Here is an 18,854-nt window from a genome sequence, read left to right as displayed (position 1 = left end):
GTCTCTGTGTGTGGCAGAATGATGTGGTGGACTTTTGAACTGATAGAAAAGGTTGTATCACAGGAATCAGGATGGACAAGTGTGAACCTGATAAAGAATAAATTTAGGACAGTAAGTGATTAAAGTGTGGTATTTGCTGCCAGTGATTGCCACAGACTTAGATGGCTTTAAAAAAGGACCAGGCTGATTAATGGCCTGAAATTTATCAGTGACCACTAGCCATGGTGACTAAAGGGAAGTTCCTTATTCAGAAGCAGCAAACCAATAAATATCAGAGTGCTAGGAGACAGCATCAGTGGAAGGGCTTGGCCTTTTAAAAATTTGCAGGGAGTTTAGGGGAGAGGCATTCAGAATTGGCATTCCCTCTCTTTCTGAAGTGGTACAAACTTCCTCTGCATAAATAGGCCTGCAGCCCCTACATGATATCAAACCTAGCAGAAGTTTCCTCTGATTGGAAGATAGAAGAAAATGTGATTTTTAAAAAAAAAATAATTGGATGGAATGCTGCCTGCATATTTTCCCAAGTGTCTTTGGAACAATTACTTAAAAAAAACAAAACAGCACATGCCCTGAATAGGCACTGGTTTGTGAGCCTAGAATTTGGGCCAAACTTGATAAGCAGGGTATCATTTTACACTCTTTGCTATTTCCCCTTCCTCTCCCTTCCCTTGTACAGCCCCCCCCCCTTACTTAAGGTCACCAACTGTAGCCTGGGGGATCCCTGGAGATTCAGGGGGAGTATCCTGGGGAAGTGAGGGAGCTCAGCACGGATGTGATGTCCTATTGAGTCAGCCCTCCAAAATTGCTGTTTCGTCCAGGAGAACTGATCACTGTTGCCTGGCAATTAGTTGTGTTCCCAGAACTCCTGGCCCTGCCTGGAGGTTGGCAAGCCTAGCCTTGTTTCATTCATCAAATCATAGTACTTCACATATCTCCCATGAGGAAACCAAAGGAAATCTTCCAGTCATTTCACACTGAAAGAGGGTTGAATTCCCAAATGCCACTGAACCTCTCACTGAAACTCACCAGGAGGAACAGATATGATTAATCTTAAAGCAAGGACAGAGTCTAGGGAGATCTTATAGCTAAAAGGTGCAGAAAGAATTGTTTTGCGGGGTGCCTTAAAAATAGGGCTGCCAGCTCCGTGTTGGGAAAAACCTAGAGACTTTGGGGGTGGAGCCTACAGAGGGCAGAGCCTGGGGAGGGAAGGGACTTCAGTGGGGTATAATGCCATGCAGTCCACCTTCTAAGCAGCCATGTTCTCCAGGGGAACTGATCTCTGCTCCCTGGTGATGGACTAATTCTGGGGGATCCCCGGGTCCCCCAGAGACTAGCATCCCTACTCAAAAACTGCAGCCAAGAGAGAGAGAGAGAGAGAGAGACTATACTATACTATACTATACTATACTATACTATACTATACTATACTATACTATACTATACTATACTATACTATACTATACTATACTATACTTGTTGATGCTTTGTCCTTCCTGTTTCTCCTTCTCTCATTTTGGACGGAACAAAAATGATTCCCCTCCCCCCTTTACCTGCAAAACCTCAGTCTCTCTAGCTCAGGTGATAGCGGAACGCATCCTCAACTGAGATGAGCTCTACTTCAATGACCTTGGATGTCAGCTGCTTTCCCAGATGAATCTAACGTTAGTAACAGCTGCAGAATTACTGCTTACACTGCACATCACGCCACAAACCACCACAAACCCCTTCCTTCCCTCTGCAGGCAGATGAGCCTGCAACTGCATCCCCCTCCCCAGCTGAGCTGCAACTACTAGAACCATCCTTCATGCGGCTGCAGTTTTTGTTGCTTGCTGGGCGGTGGTGGAGGAGGGAGGGGTCTGTGCTGAATTCCCACAGTCTTTTAGCACTATCTTTCTGCTTGATTTCCCTTGTCTGTCCCCAGAGCTGAGCAGGTGGTGCTCAGCTGCTATGAATAAAAGAGCACAGGCTGTGGGCTGTTCACTTTGGGGCTGTTTGTAACCCTAAATTCTGCAGACACATGTCCCTCTGACCAGATGGGTTGCCCTCCCCTCACAACTTTCCTTTAATGTTCAAAGGCCGCCTCTTTGCATGAGGTTTCCTGCAATTATAACCAGAGAGGGGGAAGGGAAGAGACAGGCAACAGACTGAGACCCCTCTGGTTTTACTGCTCAGTCTTAGGCACTAGAAGCCCCTCTCTGCCTGCCCATTATCCTGCTAAAATCCAGGGGAAATATGCTGTGGTTCTGTGATCTCTAACATAGCAGGTGGGGCTAACAAAATTTAGAATGGCCTAGGAAATTGAGTTGCATTCTGGACCAAATCAAGCTAGAGAGGGTGATTTGTGCTTTTAGCACAAGCAGGAATGTGGCAAGTGTACAGTGCATGGATCCTTCTACAACTCTAAGGAGGAATGGAGGTACCCATACCCCTCCATGAACAGGGCATGTCCTGTGTGTGCATTGAGAAGCAGCACAAATGCCATTCCAGCACTTCTTTTCTGGTTACTGCAACCACAGCAACAGCAGGATTCACACCCAGTCCCATTCAGGGGTGAGGGAGAGAGATATACATTTGATAAATAGATAATGTTATCATCATTCACAGGTTCAGTTAAGGGCTTGAGAGATAGTTCTTTTGGATCTAGCGCTTATGCTGGACACGGCGGGCCTGCTCCATGGGCCGCACCGAGGCCAGGGACCCGGGAGGGGGGAGGGGAGTCTTCAGTGTGGCCAAAGGAGCAGGCCCACTGGGGGAGACGCGCCGGCCCTGCTCCTTGGGCCACGTGATGCCATGGCAGCCCTTTTTGGGGTGGGGTGGGGGGCCAGGAGGACTGCCTGGGGGCCGGGGGGGAGGGGATGCTAACGCCCATTGTATTCACAGATACAATGGGCTTTCAATCTAGTAGAACCAATAAAGCTAGAAACATACATCAAAATGTTTCCTAACTGTAAAAACAGATAAAATTTCCTGGTTTTTATGATGTAAGCCACTTTAAGTCCATAATCAGGGGTAAACCAGGATATAAGTGTTTCAAGTAAATAAATGAAGATTTGAAACCTGAGAACTAGGAGAAGGACAAGAAGAGAAGAGTTGGTTTTTATATGCCACTTTTCTGTACCTGAAGGAGTCTCAAAACAGCTTACAATTGCCTTCCCTTTCCCCTCCCCAAATCAGCCAACCTGTGAGGTAGGTAGCTTACAATTGCCTCCCCTTTCCTTTCCCCACAACAGACACCCTGTGAGGTAGACTGCATGTGGGGGAGTGGAGAATCAAACCTGGCTTGCCAGATTAGATGTCAGTGCTCCTTACCACTACACCAAGCTGGCTCACTATATTTAGATGCTCGGCAAGCTAAAGGTTACAAATGCCAAATTTGATGTTCAGAAGCATGCATTTGCCCATTATCCAGCGGTGGCTAGCCTCCTCCTAGGGTTTCAAAAAGGGGAGGGCAACATAGCAGTTATAGCATCTTTCCAAAGTGACTCTTGGTCTATCACTGGACTAGCTGCCCATGTCCACCTGAGATGGCACTGCTGCCACTGTGACCGGCCTCCCTCATATGGCGGCCACAGCTCCAGGGGGTGGCTGGCCTCCTCTAGCTCCTTGGTCTTCTCAGTCCTAGACACATCCCAGTCAGGCTTCTGGCCTGGCCATGGGGTAGAAACAGCACTGGTCATCTTGATGGATGACCTCTGTCACCAGCTGGACTGAGGTGGGTCATCACTGCTTGTACTACTAGATCTCACAGCAGCGTTTGGCATAGTTGAACATGAGCTTCTAGCTCACCGCTTCGCTGACACTGGGATATGGTGGACAGCTTTGCAATGGCTGATCTCTTTTTGGTGTCACAGACAGAGGGGAGCTTTTGGAGAGAGACAATTAAACCACTGTGAATTCACACATGGAGTTCCACAAGGGGCAGTCCTCTCTTCAGTCTTATTTAACATCTTCATGCGCCCTCTTGCCCAGCTGGTACGGAGGTTTGGGCTTGGGTGCCATCAGTACGCAGATGACATCCAGCTTTTCCTCCTGATGGATGGCCACCCTGCTTTACCCCCAGAATACTTAGTCAGATGTCTGGAAGCAGTGATGGCATAGCTCAAGCTGAATCGTCTGAAGCTGACCCCTTCAAAGATGGAGGTCCTCTGGCTGGGTAGAAGAGGTCCAAGCGAGGATGCAGAATTGCTGATAGATGTGGTACAACTATCAGTGACCTGCTCTGCCAGGAACTTGGGTGTGATCCTGGATGCCTCCTGTCACAAACCCCAGCAATTAGGTGCAGTCGCGGTCCCCTACTCGATATCCAATGTCCAGTGACTACCGACACTCAGCACTTCATCAGAAAGTTGGTTTATTGAAAGCAGGGATGCACAGACAGTTCACTCAGCCAAGGCAACACGTATACAGGAAAACTGACTACGACATCACTCTTAGATCGGACCGAGGTTTTTATATGCACGGGAGTAGACCTTCCCCCCCCTTTCAACAGGAGCACTAGAAGTGACCCTTTCCGGAAAGTTTTTGAAGTCAGTGGGGTATGAGACTGTTGGAGCCAGCAAAGCTCCTGCTTTTACTTTTCAAGGGGAGCGCCGGATCCCACCGACTGGAGAGGGGGGAAAGGAAGGCGGTGATCAGAGTGACAGGTGCAGATCACGAGAGTAGTGCAGTTGACATTCTACCACCTGCGCCAAGTCAAACTACTAGCGCCCTACCTGGCCTCAGAACACCTGGATGCAGTGACCCATGTGAGAGTCACGTCCAGGCAGGATTTCTGCAACTTGCTCTATGCAGGCCTACCCTTATCCCGGCCCTGGAAACTACAGCTGGTCCAGAGTGTGGCAGCCAGGGTCTTTACCAGAACACCATGGAGATCCCACATCCAGCCTGTTATCACCAAATATTACTGTTACTGTTTCTACTGTTGTTATTCTGTTGTTATTATTTAGCCATGTTTTTACCTGTAATGATTTCCAAGTTTTTTGTAAGCTCCCCTGGGCCGTGAAGGGAAGGCAGTATATAAATATGATGGATGGATGGATGGATGGATGGATGGATGGATGGATGGATGGATGAGGGTGGCAGGGCAGTCACAGTGGCACCCCAAAGCAGCCTGGCTGCCCGCAGCCTGTCCCTGGTGTGGCTGCCCATGGCCTGCTTGGGATGGCACTGCTGCAGCCAGCCTCCTCCAGTAAGCCTTCCAGTTAAGGAGTTACCTGTGAGGCTGGCCTTTGTGGTAAGGACACCGCCTCATGTAGGCAGCCCTGCAAAGGCCGGTCACCTGGGGAGACCAGTGCAGCCGCATGGCCCTCTCTCAGTGTGGGGTGTTTTCCACCAACAATCTGAGTTGGTCAGTGGCTGCTGGGCAGATCCTTTCAACTGCTTTTTTCCTATTGGTGGGACAACTCCACACACACTGAGGGCCAATCACCTTGGGTTTTAAGGAGTGGGTCACCACAGCCACAACCCGGGTTTTATTAGGGGGAAGATGAGTTCTAATTCTAAACTGGGGTTTATCAGGGGTCCTCAGATTTGTTCTCTGCAAAAAGAAAGAAAACAAAAAAGATCTGGACTCTGAGAGCTTGTTGCCCAGAGTCTTTGGAAGGGTAGGAAACAGATATTGGCTTTCTACGTCTTTCCATGGTCAATATAGGTTAGGATATATAAACCAAGGCCTTACACATTTTTGATTATTTAATGCCGTACTTTGGGATGAAGTCTCTTTGACTCACTTATACTGCCTGATATAATGCCAGTAGGTTTCATGTATTTTTTGTTATTCTGATTGTGCTCTTGCAGCTGATTTTCACAGAGTATGCCCAAGATTTCCACTATGCACAGGATTGTGATCTCATCCATGGTTCTCTGTCAAGCAAGATGTTGCCTTGTGCAGGGAGAGCTTTCAGATAAACGCGCGAGCAGCTGTTGCAATTGCTGTCTGAAGGGCAACTAGAAAGCTGGCTTTTCATGTGGCTTCTCATTTTCCTTTGATCCTTTGTGGCTGCCCACACGCATGCCGCGCTGCCTTCCTCAGGACTGAACCACCATTTCTACAGAGGGCTGGCAGCATTCCCATCTGCAGTCAGCTTAGCTAGCAGTTCTAGATTTACTTGTGTTTCACAGGAGATTCATATATAGAATCCCTATTTTGCCTTAAGGTAAAGTTTTGCAATCATCATCATGAGGGAGATCTTATGCCCCAGAGTTTTACAAATAGGTTTCAAGCTAATCATATTTTCAGAAATCTGGTTGGGTTTTTGGAGGATGGGACTGTAGCTGATATGGACATTTCTTTAGTCACTCACAAGATCAACTTCATGGTTTATGAAAGTTGAATGAATCCACCCCAAGAATTTACTTACTTACTTATTTACTTATTTTAGATTTTTATACCCCTTCCATATGGAAGATGAGAGGGCTGTTTTAAATCATCCATGGACAGTATTGACCTGTTTTGTGCCTATTTTTGCTTATGTTACTGCTGTATCCTCATATATACTTGACTCAGGATTGGTGATGCTGGAGAGATGTTTATTTCTGTTGCTGTCTGCCAGTCTCGTTGAGACCTGAGGCAGTATTTTGATTCCAGTCGTCATGGTAGCAAGCATGCCCATGTTTTGATATGAATTCCTCAAGAGTATTAAGCTCTCCTATCAGTTCAAACATCTGGCCTAGATGAATGGTGTCTTGTTTTGTCTGTGAGGTGGTTAGATCTTTTTTTCAGTCACCCAAACTATCTTATTGGCCATCTAGGCAAACATATAGGTGTATATGCACTGTGAAATGAAAAGCCACCCCATGCTTCCCAATCCACATAAAGGATAAGGTGGATCATTGTGAGTAATGACATAAAGAAATTGGCTGCTCTTCAGGGGCTTGATGATGTCCCTGTGTGCGTTACTGAAATGAAACCTTTGGAGAGGAAATATCACTCATTTGGAAAACTTGGTGGTTGACATGACTTCATGTGGTTGCTCGTCCATTTGGATTCACCTGAACACTGCAGGTTAGAATACAGGGAGAGAGGATATCTCTTGTTCCCATCTCTCCCTCAGCTATTTGGAGTCAAGCAGTGACAATCAACAGGTTGGGAGGACAGATTGGAGGAATCCTGCCTTCCACTTTGACCTTTATCCTTGGATTTGTTCATATTGAAACAGGGCAAGAGTTAGGCATAAAGGATCCAAAGATGAATCGTCTCTTCATTTTCAGTACATATATCTGCACAGTGGCTGCTAGCCCATAAAGTTTGTCTCTGACAATCTCCCCTGGAAAAAATGGCTACTTCGGGGAGTGGACTCAATAGGAACCTAAACAATTAAGGCAGTGAGATCCCTCCCTTCTATATCCTCCCCTCCAGATTTCCAGAAATCTCAGTTCAGAGTTGGCAACTGTACTGTACTCATAGCATTTCATCTCCAGCCCTCATCACAACAGCAACTTTGATCAAACCTCTTTCAGTTGTTGCAATGATATCTGGTTGCTGCTAGGAGAAACTACTGTAGTAGCTACACAAGAAGGGAAGATGGCTAGTTCTAGAAGCCTCATCTGCATAGTCTTTCCCCCTCCTCATGTTGCAGTTTTCTGGATTTAAGTTGAGTACAGATGGTCAGTTCTTCCACAATTTTATCTTTGTTGCCTATAACTTTCCTCCATATTTCCCATGCAACTGATTTCTACAGTTTTCCCAGTTCCCCAAATGTAAATAATTATCTTTTAAAATAAACACAACTACATATTTTCATTAGGAAGAAGTCCAAGGTGCCCCCAGACTCTGCAGTTTATGAAGCGGTATGTTTCCAAAGGCACAACTAGGTTCTATGGGTTTTGATACAACTGCCCTCTTGGTCAGTTTGCATCACCTTACACTGGGAGCCACTCCAAGCCCAGCTGCTGGTCCAAGGCTGGTCCACAGCATCAGTGGAGCCCTAACAGCCCTTCTGAACTTGGAGCAGTAACTTGGCTTCCAAGGAATAGCGCCAGATAGTGATGGGTGTGAGTGGGATTCTCCCCCCCCATGAATTTTGCAGGCCCCTCACTTGTAATAAAGTCATCTGTTTTAGTCAGATTGTAAGTGGGTGGGCAGGAATGGATGTGCCACTGTTTGTCTCTCGTGGCCCTTCCCTGCATACCTAGGGAATTGCTAATTGCTGCTGTGGGTTGGTAGATAAATTTCTTCCAGGCCAGGCTGGATTCTGGAGATTTTTGGTGGGGGGATCACTTGGGAATGAAATTGGGGTCACCGTGGATGGATAGATAGTTGTGAGTTTCTGCATTGTGCAGGGGGATGGACTAGATGACCCTGGAGGTCCCTTCCAACTCTATTTATTCATTTATTTATTCATTATTTGATTTATTTCCCACCACTCCCTAATAGGCTCGTGGCAGGTAATGATAGTCTTAAAACCCCATTAAAACTCCCACTAAAAGACTTTAAAATTCCCAACATGGCAGAAAAATATTCCACTCCACCCCCTACCAACCAAGGCGATGGAGAAAATGGAGAAGAAGCAATGTATACTTTGAGGCCCGGGGGGGGGGGCAAAGATCTACCTCGCAGACCCCAGACTCAACCATGGACCTGGCGAAAGAGCTTCATTTTGCAGGCCCTGCAGAATGTTGACAGCTCCCGCAGGGCCTGCAGCTCACCCGGGAGCTCGTTCCACCAGGTAGGGGCCAGGACAATAAAGGCCCTGGCTCTGGTTGAGGCTAGGCATGCTTCCTTAGGGCCGGGAATGACCAATAGATTTCCCCCCGCAGAGCATAAGGCCCTGCGGGGGGCATAGAGCAATAGGCGGTCCCTCAGGTATGCAGGTCCCAACCCGCATAAGGCCTTGAAGGTTAAAACCAAAACCTTGAAACGGATCTGGGCAGCAATTGGCAACCAATGCACCGGCTGGATGTGGACCCTCCAAAGTGTACCAGTGAGGACCCTAGCAGCTGCATTTTGCACTAGCTGAAGTTTCCGGATCAAGGACAAGGGTAGGCCTGCGTAGAGCGAGTTACAGAAATCTAATCTGGAGGTGACTGTCGCATGGATCACTGTCGCATGGATTCTATGATTCTAGTCCCCTCTCTTATTTGCTTCTCAAGGTCAGCCTCAAAGGTTTAATAAAGTATTTCTACCTATATAACTTCTATTGATGAGTTAATTCCCCTGATTTCTTCTAGCATTTGTTTCTATGCTCTCTTTGATACGTAACACACCACCCCAACCTGTTTCTCCCTCTCTTATCTATACCCAGGAATGACAGTATTCCATAGATATTCCCCATTCCACCCTTTAGCTTTCATTTGCATTTTATCCACATATCCTGACCAGTTACTACTCAGATACTGAGCTGTTTTAAATTCTGTACACAAACAAAACTACATGGTGACAGGGAGTAACTTAATTATATACTGTTCACACACATATTTTGTATTTCGTGTAGGAGATGCTATGAGCACATTTTTCCTGAGGAAATTATCTTCCAGCTTGCTGAATTCCTATTATTGTGTGATGGTCAGGTTAAAATTAGAGTTGGCATCCTAAGGTGCAGTGAGATTCTTGCCTTGCGTAACCTGGTGCTTTAAAAAAAAGGTAAAGGTGTCCCCTGTGCAAGCACCGAGTCATGTCTGACCCTTGGGGTGACGCCCTCTAGCGTTTTCTTGGCAGACTCAATACGGGGTGGTTTGCCAGTGCCTTCCCCAGTCATTACCGTTTACCCCCCAGCAAGCTGGGTACTCATTTTACCGACCTCGGAAGGATGGAAGGCCAAGTCAACCTTGAGCCGGCTGCTGGGATTGAACTCCCAGCCTTATGGGCAAAGCTGTCAGACGGCTGCCTTACCACTCTGCGCCACAAGAGGCTCATTAACCTGGTGCTTTAAGCAGCTCCTTATCACTATAGGAATGGGGCTGCAGGGGAAAGAGGCCAAGACTAGATTTTCCATTGCCAGTTAGTTTCTGTATGCAATTTGGTTGTCAACATTTTAGTTTTCTATAGTTGTGAACACTTAAAATAGAGAATGGAAGGGATTCCTAGCCCTTTTTAGTAACCTTGAGTCAGTTTTTTATTTGTTCTCTTTTTACTTACATTTTCTAAAGTTAGCAAACTTGCATATCACAAATGAACTCACCAAAGGTGGTCTGTGAGCTAATAAAAGTTCCCCATCTAGGTCTGAACTGTGTGGGAAACTCTCCTCAGTTAACAGCAACCAATTTAATATTCCCTCCCCCAATGCAGAAACCGTGCTTGTTGGTAGTCGATGCACTGAAAGGAAGTTTCCTGAATCTCTGATGTTACAGCTGGATTTTAGCTGCTAGGCTGAGTCAGATTCTAATCTCATTCTCATTTGGCGTTGTGACCATGTAGATTGTTCAGCAATTTTCACCTGGCTTTACCCCAATTTCCCCACTTTTCTTGTTGTGGGAAGCTGCGGGTTGCCGGGGCCCCTAGCCTGCTGCTGTTTTACTGCCTCAGACCCTTGTGTTAACGGAATGTTGATTTCCCCCCCTTTCCTTAATGCAAATTGCAGCAAGCTGCTTTGATCAGGCAGAGTGCTATTAATTAAGTGCCTGAAGCGCCGATTGATGGAATATAGGGAGGGGGCTAAGGAGGCTGCCATTTTGGTGATTCCAGCAAAATAGGACATCTGTTCAAAGGCCCTGCCATGGTTCCACTGACAAGTTTGGAAGTCTTGCTTCAAAATCTTTGTCTTGTTTTATTGTTCTGTACATTGGTTAGAACTCAACTTTCTAATAGAAGATAGCTCTCTGAATTTCAGCCAAGCAGTAGTGTTTATTTTATGATATTGGATGGGCTTTGGAGTCCAATGGGGGGAAGGGGAAGATGGGGGTAGTGTTATAAGATCCAGGTTGGGAAACTCCTGGAGGTTTTGTGATGTAGCCTGGGAGGACAGAGACCTGAGTGGGGTACAATGATACAAAGCATCCATTTACCCTAGGAGAAGTGATTGTTTTAGTCTGGAGAGTGACTGTAATTCTGGGGGATCACCAGGTCCCACCTGGAGACTGACATCCCAGAGCTCTGTGATCAACTCAGTTTCATATCCTCAGAGTAAGGAATAAATGAGGAATGTTTGTTTTAGTCACAGCTAGTTTCTTCCCAAATGTCTTCAGTATTCTTTTAAAGCCAAATGCCTGCCCTGCTCCAGCTAGTCCTTTCCTCTCTCCAATTCCAAAGGGACTGATGTGCATCTTTATAGCGTCAGTAATTGAGTTGTGGAGCTTGAAAGCAAGTAATATGAATGAAGTTGAATGATGTGTTGAAGGGGTGGTTTGGTTAACTGCTCAGCTCATTAGTAAGTTAATTAAACATTATTATACTCTCCCCTTTTTCTTCCACATTACTGATTGAAACATATTGCTGTCTTACAATGCAGTGCTAACAACTAATGTTGTTAGCTAATGTTATCCATGTAAACCAGTCATGTTGATAAGATGTTGAAGAAGCCATCTTTTTTTTTGAGGAATGTGGTGCTTTCAATGCTGACAGAACCTGAAGACTCTTCTCGTCCCCATAATCCAGGGGTGGCCAATCTGTGACTCTCCAGATGTCCATGGACCATAATTAGCACAAGCCCCTGGCAGCCATCGCTGCTGTATTCTCTTATTTCTTGCAACCCCACTTTACTTTGCTAACTGAGAGACAGGGATTTCTTTAGGCTGTTTTACTAGCCCTGCTAGCATTTTTTAAGAATATTTAGCATCTGTATAGCACTTTCCAGTGTTCAAAGTGCTTTGTGTAAATTGTGTTGTAATTCTTCCAACAGTCCAGTGTGGTGCAGTGACTAGTGTGTCTGGCTAGGATCTGGAAGACCCGGGTTTAAAACCTTGCTGAGCCATGAAGCCAGTAGGAGACCTTGGGCCTGTCATGCTCTCCCACAGCCCACCCTACCTTACAGGGTCGTTGTATGGACAAAATGGAGAAGGGGGAGATTTATAGACTGCCCTGAACTCCATGGAGAGAAAACGAGTAACGAAGCAAAATTCTGTAAAGTAAATATCAGTGCCCTGAATTGCCACGCTCCAGGAGCATGGAGATCTCCTGGAATGACAAGTGGTCTCCAGAATACAGAGAACAGTTTCCCTGGAGAAAGTGACTGCTTGGGAGGGTGGACTATATGCCATTGTTTCCTGCTGAGGTCCTTCTCCTCCCAAACCCTGCCCTTCTCAGGCTTTACTCCCAGATATCCAGGAGTTCCTCAACTCAGAAGTTGGCAGCCTACTCACTACCCTATATTCCTGAAGGGGGGCAAAGATGGGCAAGCCTAAGAGCCGATTCAGGAGTGTATCCATGTTGGTTTGAAGTAACAGAACAAAATTTGAGTCCAAAGTTTTATTCTAGGTTTGAACTTTCATGTGCACTCACACTGCCTCACACAATCAGAATCATCAGAGTACAAATATAAGGAGAAAGTAAATTAGCAGTAAATTAGTAAACATCATCATGAAGAGATGCAATCCTAAAAACAGTTTACTTGAAGTAAGTCCTCACAAATAAAAGGGGACTTTCTTATGAGTCAACCTTCTTTGGATTGCTCCCTTAGGCCCATTATGCATGGGCCATAATGCCCGTACTGGCGGTAGCAGCGCTTCGGGGAAAATTCCCGATAATGCTCACCGACGCCGCCAGTGCGGGCGCATCCCAGCCCAAGGCTACGGAAAGCCCGTGTTAACGCGGGAACTTCCGCAGCTTCCTGGGCACGCTGGGGGCCGGCAGGAGCTGAGGTGGGCCGGCGCTTTGCATAATCGCCAGCGTCTTGTCTTTTGGCCCGCCCAGCCCCGACCTGCGGTGTCTCTTCAGGGACACTGCACACCCCTGCAGGCTCCGTGGAACCGTGGAGCTAACAGGGGCGACCCCTTGCTCCCACCAGTGCATGCGGACGGGGCCTGGCCCCCCCACTCCCTTGGCCCCTCCCTATCTCCCCCCTTGCCACTTCGCTTACCTCGGCTGGCAACAATCTGGCCCTCCTGGCCCCGGCGTAAAGCATGCACTACGCTGGGGTAGCCCAGCATGCCCTGCCCCCATGTGTACACGGGGAACGGCGGGGCATTGTGCCCCGCCGTAACAGCATAACAGCAGCGTGGGGTAGCTGCTCTCGCCGCGTCAGGCCGCCAGCCAAGGGAGCCCCCGGTAGTCGCATGGAGCGCAACTGCCGGGGGCTCCCTTGCCTAGCGTCCACTGTATTTATTTTACAGCGGGCTTGATTACTAGTACTCTTATATTGCCCTTCCTTGTTGCCTAGTTCTCTATCAGCTCTGGTAGTCTTCTCTTTCTTTGCTGTTTGACCTTATGTTTCCTCGCATCCTTTGTGTAGTCAGCAATGTTAAGATGGTTGAATGTGGATTTAGTAGATATATTTTTGATGGAAAGCCAACAAAGTCTTGCCTTCCTGACACTTCCAGGTTTTCTTGATGCAAGGTTTGGTTTGTCTGTTCAAATATCATTGGTTTTTTCACTTGCAGGTGGATGGTGACACAGCATGCCTTTGTTCCTATCCCTTGAACGGAGCGTCCAGTAGTCACTGGTTTCAGTGTTTGCCTCTTGAGAGATGTCTGCAACCAGAGGCAATGGAGAACACTGGAAATCCTTGGAATCTGTGGGGATCAGCCGCAAGGAGCTGGCTCTTGCTGAAGCCCTGCAGATGGAGTATGATGCCCTGTCCCGCCTGAGGCAGGATAAGGAGGAAAGCCAGGCAAAGCAAAATACTGACCAACCTCTCATTTCTTGGGATGATCCAATTCTGGATTACAACAAACCTGCTGTCAGGAATGACTGCCATAATATCAAGGTCATGCGAGGCCTTTCTGGCTCAGATCCCACCCTTAATTACAATGCCCTCTCTGGCCAAGAGGTTTCAAGAGCTTTTGGGACCAACAACACTACCTCATCAAGTCTGCTTCCTGAGCCAGAGAATCAGCCTTGGTTGAAGGGACCTCTCTCCAGCAACTACTTGTACATTTTTGACAGCTCAGGGGGAGAGTTCCTGACTGAGCCCAGTAGGACACCTCATAACAATAGTGGTGGCAGCAGCTCCCCCAAGAAGCTTTCTCCTCCCCCATTGCCTCCTCGCATTGCTATCTGGAATGCCTCTGAAGTGAATCAAGCTTCGCTTAAAGGGTCCCAACCCAACGATATCAATATGTTTTCCTCAGACCATGAGAGAACCGATGGAAAATTGCTAGGCCGCAGAATCTCGGAGGAAGACCCGTATAACACTGTGGACTATGATGGCATCAATGATGCTATCACAAGACTAAACCTCAAGTCCACGTATGACACTGAACTTCTGAGGGAGGCCACATGGAGCTGGAAGGGAGGTCGAAGTATATTTGAGAAAGAAAGTACTGGCAAGCCAGTTGCTCGCAGCAAGACCATGCCTCCCCAAGTCCCTCCCAGAACCTACGTCTCCAGGTTTGGTGAACGGAAGAATGCTGCGCCTAATAAGAACTGGAGGATCTCGGCAGATCCGGTAAGACCATTTTTGTGAAATCAAAATTAGCATGCAGAGCTGAGGATGTGACTGGAGCAGATGGACTATTATGGGGGAAGGGAAGACGGAGATGTCAAGGAGTCTCATTGGGAATCCCAAAGAGAAGGTCTGCTGAGGGATCAACATGATTCCTGTATACTAGCACTCATGCAGTCCTATACTGAAATCAGTTTGCTTGAATAACTCTGCATATAATTGTACAACAAATGTTTGAGTCCAACGTTTTATTCAAGGTGTAAGCTTTCATGTGCAGAGCATACTTTGTCGGACAATGAAATAGGAGTTACAAGACCGAATATGTAATCAGTGAGTGGGTCATGGATTAGTACTCTGCATAATAAAGATCTTTACCATATACAAGGGCCTTACAGAAATAACAAGCTATGTTTATAAGGTCATCATAGGTTTGGGTTCAACTCTGGGGAAACACATAGTAAAGGAAGTAAAAATGTCAAGATTTAAGATTAATGGATAGATGCGTCCCCCAATTGTGGAACCTGAGAGTAATTAAAAGGGAACCTGTCATTACGCTCCATTCATCTCCACCCAAGCATGGAGGCATCCCATAAGTGGCTGGCAGTGCAGAGTTCTGTCCTCAAAATGAGAATGAAATTTCAATCTCCCATTTTAAATTGCATTACTTTCTACTGTACATTATTTTACATTACAATCCACTATTCACTATATAATTGCACCGTAAGAAATGATCACTGGCAGTTTTCAAGCAGCAGTTGGACAAATGTATGGCCCCTTCCAACTCTATGATTCTATTCCCCACACAGACCGAACAATCAGATCATCCCCTATTTCAGCATATATAATTTTAATTATAAAAGCGGCTGTAGAGAGTTAGGGTATAAACACAGTGAGTGCAAAGCTTTTCCTGAAAGCCTTGTGAACTCACCAAATAGGAAAACATGGGAAATAGAGATATCGGTGGCAGCAATATTGAAGCCTACTGTTGGAAACATCCTATTATTTTTAGTTTGTGTGTCTTCACAAGGGACAGGAAGTTTTCAGTGGACGAACTGAAGACAGGATAACGTTTTCAGACCATATGTCAGGGGTTGAAACTACAGATGCATGCACTGTTTACTATAGGATGTATATAGGTCTTAGCAGGTAAGTCGTCAGGGCACTGGGGCAATACTGTATGTGAAGTTATTTGTTACCCCTGGTGATTTGTCACCTGTTGCTTGAGTTAAGTATTTGCAGTCCCACAAGTTAATTTTGTGATAAAATAGAAATCTTTTCTTAATGATGGAAATTTGAATACATCACAGACAACCTCTTCTGAAACACCCCCTTATTCTGCCTATAACTAAATTAGAACCCCAGCTAATCATACTTGCACCACAGTTGTTTGATGACAACAGAAACTTTTGACAGGGAACAGAAAAAATCATAAGACCCCTACAAAATATTCTTGTTGGGCTTGTCACAATGAATATGTAAAGCTAGTGCTTTTTTATTGTAACCAACTTCCAGTTTGTTTCTGAACACAATTTAAAGTGCTAGTGTTGACCTTTAAAGTCCAGAATGTCATAAGGGCTGCCAGTCCCAAGGTGGGGCCTGGAGTTCACTCCAAATTACAACTAATCTCCAGACTACAGAGACCAATTCCACAGAAATAAAAGTTTCAGAGAGCACACACACTGTGGCATTATATTTCTGCTGAGCTCCCTTCACTTCCCTAGTTGTCAACCCTATCCATGGGTCCAAAGAGCCAGTTTGGGAGAGCCAGTTTGGTGTAGTGGTTAGGAGTGCGAATCTGGCAAGCCAGGTTCGATTCTGCGCTCCCTCACATGCAACCAGCTGGGTGACACTGGGCTCGCCACGGCACTGATAAAACTGTTCTGACCGGGCAGTGATGTCAGCGCTCTCTCAGCCTCACCCACCCCACAGGGTGTCTGTTGTGGGGAGAGGAAAGGGAAGGCGAATGTAAACCGCTTTGAGCCTCCTTCAGGTAGGGAAAAGCGGCTTCTTCTTCTTCTTCCTCTTCTTCTTCTTCTTCTCCTCTGAAGGACTATCTTATATCAACTTGTTTTTAGCTCTAGCATCAATCAATGGAGCCTTCAAGTCAGATCCTGCCTGCACTATCTGGAGATAGAATAGCAGGAATTCAAGTCAGAGCCTTTTCTGAAGCTGCTCCCAACATTCAACCATGATGTTTTGGGCGAGACAGTGTTACCGACAATGCAATGATGTCACTTCTGGTGCACAAAATGACTTCTAGACATTTTATAGGCATTGAGATACAACAATTCTAGAAGGGTCCCTGTCTTGTTATGGGATTTTAATGAGGTGACAGCCAGAATGTTGTAGTGGTTAAGAGTAGTGGACTCTGATTTGCAGAACTGGGATTGGTCCCCCACTACTGAAGCCTGCTGGGTGATTGTTCTCTCAGCCCCATCTGCCTCACAAAGTACCTGTTGTAGGGAGAGGAAGGGAAGGAGATAGTAAACCATGCTGAGAATCCTTAGGAAAGTGGGAGATAAAAACAATTCTTCTTGTTCTTCTTCTCTAAATGTCCTATGTATTAAAAACATTAGATTTCAAGTCCCCAGAAGTTATGAAGTTGTGTCATCAAAGACCTCCACAGACTTTCAGTATGGGAAGAGAATGCAAGGTGTTGCATATCTGATCCCTGGATATTTACTCCATCAGATGGTACATTTGTCCACTAGGAATGCCATTGTGGCTCATAATTACTGCAAAGTCCCAAAACTTATGTGGAGGACTTTTCCTAAGCTTTCCATTTGGAGATGTAGATCCTTGTGGAGATGTAGATTAAACATCAATTTTGGATTGCAATGAATACTAGATTCTAATATTTGTTCCTAATCCCGATTTAAATGTCACCCCCAGTATGTCTCTCTAGTATGTTGGCTGTACTGAGCTTGTTGTCACACATTAAATGCTTTTGCTGCGGTGCCTTGGAAAGGGTTATATACATCTGCTGTGCTATTTATAAAATCCACCCAGCAGCAGTCTGAGTTAGTGTCTAGCAAAGCTCTTTCCTTTCAAAAAGGCATGAGAGTCGATTTTGGCTTGCTTTCCCCTCCAGAAGCCAGAGCTTCCGAAGCATTGCAAGTTCCTCAGGAAAGATACGGTGTGAGGAGTGTGACAGGCTTGTTTCCTGCCAGTAGAGAAAAGTTGTTGACTTCTCTAGATCAAGCCTTTGAAGAAGAATTTCCAGCCCTTTTTTCATGCTTCTAAAAGTGGATTTCTGGTAAAGGAGATAGCAGAGCATTCCAGGCCTGGACAGCAACGATAGCATTTACTAGCTTTTAGCATTGCAGATGGGTCAAGGCATGTCTTAGGTCACAACAGTAAATGACAAATATCTATGGAACCTAAGGGATATAAATATGAGCAAGCTATCTTTTGCCATTAAACTTCATGAGATCAGCTACCCATGAAACCCATGAAAATGCTGTTGGGAGCTCCTGTTTGTTATGTAAGTTACTCTCTTTTTTACTGTGCAAGAAACTAATTATGAAAGATCATTAAAATTGTTTTTAATGTCTGTTGTGTTCTGTTCCTTTCTTACTCCCTCACCCTATGATGGCCCTTGTCCACTTCCCTCCCTCAGAGGCAAGATTTTCCCCTTGTTTTTCCTTCCCTTCAGTGACTGAGCCACCCTAGTTATCTGTTTTCTCCTTTCCTGGAGAATTCTGGCTATCCCACCATGTCTCAGTATAATATTTTAGCTGTTTACTCACCCAAAGAACCTGAGGGAAGGAATGGGAGCCCCCCCCCCACAACTTGTATGACTTAAATGGCACTCAAGAAATTTTTATATTCCAGATTAACAAAATATTTTATTCCACATAGAGGGGAAAGGTCTGGTGATAACAGGGATAAAATTCCTGCAGTAACTCAGTATAGATATTTTTAGGTAAAATCAGAACATACACAGACCTTAGTTCTTATATTTCAGCTTGAGAGTTTCATAGTCAATTAAAATCTTTCTCTTGAGAGGCTTTTGTTCCAGTATTTCCTCCAAACACTCTAAAGTACTTTGAATATTCTTCTTTGGTTCCCAAAAGGCTAGTACACTGCTTCCAGTACCCAGCCCCCTTATCTTGAAACACTTGAACTCATCTTGAATTGTAACTGACTTTTAAGGTTTCTAACCAGACCAAGGCTCTTTGTACTCTTCAGAATTAACTCCATGTCTGACTAGGTAGGGAAATCCTCTCTCTAGTAGATCTATCCACTTTCTTTGGTTTGAGCCTATGTCTAACTACCCACTTGTCCTTGCCAACTTTCCCCAGTTCTCCTGTCTATGTTAAAGTGCTCTCATTCAGGGCTGAATCATAAAACTGTCAGAACTCTACTTTTCTCAGCTAG

The 18,854-nt window shown here is 45.8% G+C and overlaps 1 protein-coding gene across 2 annotated transcripts in view; it reads left to right on the top strand.

Annotated features, from left to right (window-relative positions):
- The window catches only part of PIK3C2B (phosphatidylinositol-4-phosphate 3-kinase catalytic subunit type 2 beta), a 112,060-nt gene that overhangs the window by 10,992 nt on the left and 82,214 nt on the right, over positions 1-18,854 (top strand). Inside the window, exon 2 of one of the 2 annotated variants that reach the window (XM_077334660.1) lies at positions 13,471-14,477. In XM_077334660.1, the coding sequence (XP_077190775.1) occupies positions 13,557-14,477 (921 nt within the window). In that variant the 5' untranslated portion in view covers positions 13,471-13,556. Of the gene's footprint in view, positions 1-13,470; positions 14,478-17,741; positions 17,959-18,854 lie in introns of those variants that run through there. The other variant, XM_077334661.1, reaches the window with a different exon arrangement.

This window comes from Paroedura picta, chromosome 4, assembly GCF_049243985.1.
Source record: "Paroedura picta isolate Pp20150507F chromosome 4, Ppicta_v3.0, whole genome shotgun sequence".
NCBI classification, from domain to species: domain Eukaryota; kingdom Metazoa; phylum Chordata; class Lepidosauria; order Squamata; family Gekkonidae; genus Paroedura; species Paroedura picta.
The sequence above is the reverse complement of the archived record's forward strand: the minus strand, read 5'-3'. Positions and strand labels throughout refer to the sequence as shown.